This window comes from Opisthorchis viverrini, assembly GCF_000715545.1.
Source record: "Opisthorchis viverrini unplaced genomic scaffold opera_v5_126, whole genome shotgun sequence".
Taxonomy (NCBI): domain Eukaryota; kingdom Metazoa; phylum Platyhelminthes; class Trematoda; order Opisthorchiida; family Opisthorchiidae; genus Opisthorchis; species Opisthorchis viverrini.
The window spans coordinates 933,877-939,144 of NW_008751787.1; the positions used below are offsets into that span (position 1 = coordinate 933,877).

General features: G+C 39.2%; 1 protein-coding gene across 1 annotated transcript in view; it reads right to left on the bottom strand.

Annotated features, from left to right (window-relative positions):
* The window catches only part of T265_06367 (hypothetical protein), a gene marked incomplete at both ends in the record, with an annotated part of 8,883 nt that overhangs the window by 917 nt on the left and 2,698 nt on the right, over positions 1-5,268 (bottom strand). The window contains 2 exons of the mRNA XM_009171608.1: positions 709-952; positions 3,110-3,217. Of these exons, the coding sequence (XP_009169872.1) occupies positions 709-952; positions 3,110-3,217 (352 nt within the window). The remainder of the gene's footprint in view (positions 1-708; positions 953-3,109; positions 3,218-5,268) is intronic.

A 5,268-nucleotide genomic window follows, 5' to 3' on the forward strand; every position in this document is an offset into this window, starting at 1 on the left:
GATGATGTCACCTCGATTGGTGATGAAACGTTTGCAATCAAATTGCCCAGCTCAGCGAACAAGCCAACGACCACCATCTACGATACCTGAGCTACCAACATTTTCCTCTATAGATAAGGTTATCTCTTGACGTAATGCATGTTCAAGTACTTTGTTGTGTTTGGTTCTGATAAGGCAAACATGATAGCAAATAAGATGAAATTTACAAGGGTGAAATGGACTTCTTTATATACGTATTTTAGGATAGCATATGTTTGTGGATCAAAGAAAAACCTGGGTGCAATATCTCATGGAGCAAAAGATTTTTTATGCTCCAAAGGCGTGCAATTCAGTATATCTTTCGTAAAGTATTTGTAGAAGACATATCCGACATTTGGTTTAATTACCGATGAGAGACGACCAACTTTGAAACAGCAAGGTTAGCCGCGATATTCCTGGTGGTTAACGTAAAACACCTACATTTGTGGAAGCAATTAGTATCATGAGCACGTTTTGGCATATTAAAGGCACTACGCTGTTTGAAAACATCTAAAAATAGCCGGCCGTTCGGTACAAAAGCCATTGATGCCGCGTTTGACCGGCCCTTGCTTCTGGTAGGTACTTCTCATACCTTTGTGGTTTTATGGTTCTCCTACAGTTATTAAACTTTACGAAGCAGAATAGGTATACATAATCGGTTCAAGAGACCTTAAGCTAAACTGAACATACACGGTGAAACGATTAAACACTTCGCGAGTTCCCAAGGTGGGTTCAGTAATGATTTTGTTTGGACTCACTGATGGAATGAGCCTGTCCAGCACACTTGAAAATGAGTAGGTGTAAGCACCACCTGCAAAAATTGGACACGACCTTCCCAAATAATCACAAATGTTCCCCTCCAACTGTGGAAACCGAACGGCAAAATTACCGTAATTTGCGCGCACAGTGGCCAGACCAGTCGAAACGTCCGCGTCTGCACAAAGCAAAATAATTAAAAAAATTAAGAATACAACCGTTCAGACAAATTTAATGATTTAGAGCTGAATGATAAATGTTTGAATGCTACCGAAATCTGTGAGGAGCAACGAAAATGAATGAAACGAAAAAGGACAAGCCATTTTGTCGTCAAATGTAACGATACTGTCCGATAACTGATACGATCGCCTTACTGACATACTGGCCTCTAATCTTAAATAGCGAATTGTGTGGTAGTGTAGAAACGGTTTTTATACAGTTGTTCCTACAAAATACCGGTGAAAATCATCATTTGCAGAATATGTCTGATCATCAATGTGCATAGTTCAACACGCAAAATGTCTGTATCAGATTCAATGAGTCCAATTTGAGGGGGGAATAGTGCAAATTAGAACCTATTTTGAGGTGGGAGTTTTACTGAAAATGAAAACCAAATGTGGATTAAATCGACACTTATAGGACAGACGTTAATTGATTTGCTTTTTCCTCAAATGCTGCAGTGCAATCGTGAAATGCTCCAGAGCTGGAAAACTGTACCAAACCATTTTGAACGAAAGTAAGAAATGCTCAGATACCTGACAGAAATTAAATCTTCATATTGCTAGATTTGATGAACGGAGCAAAATATAGCGCGAACGGTCGCGGGATTGACGATAACATCCTGGACACCCTGGCTTGCAAGTTACGAGTATAATAGTCAGGTTCAGTTGCCATAACAGTTAATGCCCGGGAAATATGGTGTTTTAATCTCGTGTTTAGCAATGCTTCACATAAAACGTAAGAGCCGTACACGTCTCCTGCGATGCGATTCTTTTCGTGAGGAAGTGAGTTATATTTATTAGGTCAACTGGTGGACGACCGACCGTGTCGCTTGACAGAGTTAGGCCATACAATTGACTCAGCCAGATAAGTGAGAAAAAGTCCGACAGAGATTGTCGTCTGTTATTCAGACATTGAAATGTAGGCTGAGCGCAATGTACTGAACTCGGACAAATCAGCATTGTCGTCTCGTTATCCCGGAATCGGAAGTTTGTTTGTCACCCCATACCCACTTCAAAGTCAGCTAGTGACGGCAAAGTTTAAAGGTCTCCTTACAACTCTTAGGTTTAACTTCAGTCATTCAACGAATTTTTTGGTTTCTCTTTTCAAAATCGTTTTCGCGGTGCAATTACTCCCGCAGAATTATCACGAGACTTTGTCTGCAAGCACCTAGTAAAGTATGTGACCCGATACATCCCTATTTGACAAACACGTAGCAAATAGACATGCAGGATCAAATATAGACGCAGGCGATTTGCATTTATTCACTAAAGTTCAATATGGTTTATGGTATTAACTGGAAAGAATCAAGAACAACATCAAGTTTTCAATGCAACCGTACATTCACTACACTGTTTGCAAGAGCTAATTTAAGTCAAAAGTTCTTTAGGGCTTGCCAACAAGATGGTTGCCCTGACTGTCATCTAACATGTCACGCTAGTACGAAAATATGAACCATGTTGCAGGAATTTGCTGCGTCCTGAGGTGAAAACTGTTCCATATTATTCTGTTTGCTAATAAAGGCTTATACAACATCAACAAATACAGAAAACCCGAGAAAAATATGGATCCGAAAGAGTAGATGCATATGTTTTACACTAATTCCAAGTTCGGATTTCGTTCTGTTGTATAACGTGAATTTATCCGATCCGAGCTTATACTCTCACGCGAAATGAGTTCCACATTCCACTTTTGGTTACCAGCTGACCCTCTATATATGTGTTTACATCTCATAGGTTAACAGTCGGTCACATATGATGTGCCTGTTTTTTATCCCCAAACGTTTCTCTGGGTTATTCATTTTAAAAGCCCAGAAGCTCTTTTTTTAACACAGGCTAACAGCAAACTCAATGTCGGTTTTTAACATTTGCTATTCTACGTAAAGTGTGGCAGCCATCTCAAAAATATTTCTTAGGATCAGAAATGTCTGGCAAAAACATCTGCATTATTCCGCAAATTTCCTCAAAAACTTTCCAGGCCCTGTGAAGAAAAACGCTGAGGATTTCCTAATTGTTCTCGATAATCGTCTATAGAACCTCAATGGACGATGAAACGGTGAAATATGCGCAGAGAAGTTGAGCAGCCAAAATTAGGAAACACGAGGTTTACTACTTACCTGCTCTGAAGCTTATATCAATGGAAGCCATTTCTCCTTTGTAAAGTGTGCAAGGAACGCTTTCGCATGGGGTGATCATCACTGACATCAACCTAACATCTCTTAGGTCTGCAGGGAAAGAAAAACAAAATACAGATTTCAGTATAACAGTCATATGGAAATTTTATGCCTAGCTCAATCAGCTGATAGAGGAATCCAAATAGCTCATTCATGAAACTCCAGAGTTTTCCTTGATATAGTGTTTCTCTGCAGTCATTTTGGGATTAAGTAAAACATTTTGCTGTCGCCAATGGTTAGTGGCCAAGTTTTCCGTCCAATTATATCAAGTTGTATGTTGCCTACACAAATTCTATAAAGTGTTTGCGTGCCTTTTTAGTTATGTAGCTGCCTTCCGAGTTTTAGTCAGAGACTATTTGTGCTCACGTATTTCTATGGATGGTGCAATGATAATAAATAAAGTGAGCTAGCCAAGTTTTTATCATGGAAAAAGAGTATGATGTGAGCAACCATGAAGATGCCAGTTGAGGATATATTGTATCACGTCTTTTAGAAAAGGACACGTCGGGATCAGATGAAGAAAACATACAAACACCCGCCTACTGGGAATAAATTTTCAGAATGCACTACGTCAACGCTTACTGCACGTTCTGTAGAAGGTGGCTGTCGTTAAACCCAACAACGAAAATATCACTATATGCGTCAGACTATTCGAAAGCCACATTTTTGATATGCAATCCCACAAATAACCTTTTCGATCAACTGTTTTTATACCACTCAGTTAAGTGCATGTATAATGGACTCCGTGTTTCTAAAAATTAGCAAGGTCATTTTAACACAAAACTGAAACGGTCGAAAAGGATGTGTCGAGTTGATTCGCTTAAACCAACTAGAGCCAACAACAGGCTTTGTTAAATTACAAACTTGATCCCTCTATCAAGAATATCATTTGAGAAGACCACCTTAACTATTTCAGACTTACATTACCGCGGGCGAGTTCTTAAGGATTGCGCGCATCTGTAATTAATCACCACCAGGGATTGAAGACTGTGTTTTCAATTCTAGATTTTATTTAAAAATGCAAATAATACGTAAAGGTTTTTGAAGAAAAACTTGAGTGCAGTAAATTTTAAATGTAGCTCTGTGCTTACTAGCCTATGTACGTGACGATTTCCAGAGAAAGTTGAACGTCAAAAACGTGAAATTTCTCGTCAATTATTTGGGTCGGAATTTTATCACACCCTTCAAAATCCTACCAATATCCAACCGGTTGAAAACCCACGACAAGTGTCCCGAAAGACACGTTTTATTCCCAAGTTTATTCCAGTAAATTCGAAGAATTGGGACAGAATATGGAGTAATTACTCGTGTTTCCTAACAGAACGTGTGTCTTTCGTTTGACACGCATTCGTCTGACCTCCCAATGGAGGTAATGGAAGTGAAGGGGTTGACTCGACGTTAGCACTCATTGCGATGAGGCCGCGAGTTAGATATTCAAGATAAATTCGTGATTGAATATGCCATTTTGAACGAAATTTACTAGACGACCCCACAAGAAAAGAATGGGCAATGCTGTATGTGGTTGTTAGTTGTGCAATATATGCAAAGCAAACAAAAGGAGAATGTTAAATTGAGAATGAAGCTTCAGATTCGGAAATGGTGCGATCGAGTGTCAACTGATTCTCAGAGGCATGAAGTTGTTTGCATGGTGGGGTATTTATGAGATAAATGTTTTTGGAACGTGAAGCTGTGAGGATTAAACTGTGGTTTGCTTTTCAGGTGAATATCGTATGTACTCCTGAGACAAATCTGAAGGATTCGAATGGGGATGTGCATAAGATAAGACGTAATGCTGGTGTACGGGATCAAAAAATTGGAGTAAAACTTACCTTATCAAGTGAAATTCGCTCACTATTTTATGGTTTCTGGTGCCAATAAATCAGCCTGTCGACTAAAGCTGAGGATGGTTTTGTAGTCAGTTTATACTGGTACTGTTTTCTTGACTATGAGCATACACATGGAGGCTATGTCTCACCCTGGCAGCACACCTCAAAGGATAAGTCTGCTGAAGAGTAATTGGCTTAGAGGAATGTGGTAGAACGCCGTTATGTTCTGTCTCATCATTTTGGTGTGCATATATATATATATATATATATATATAT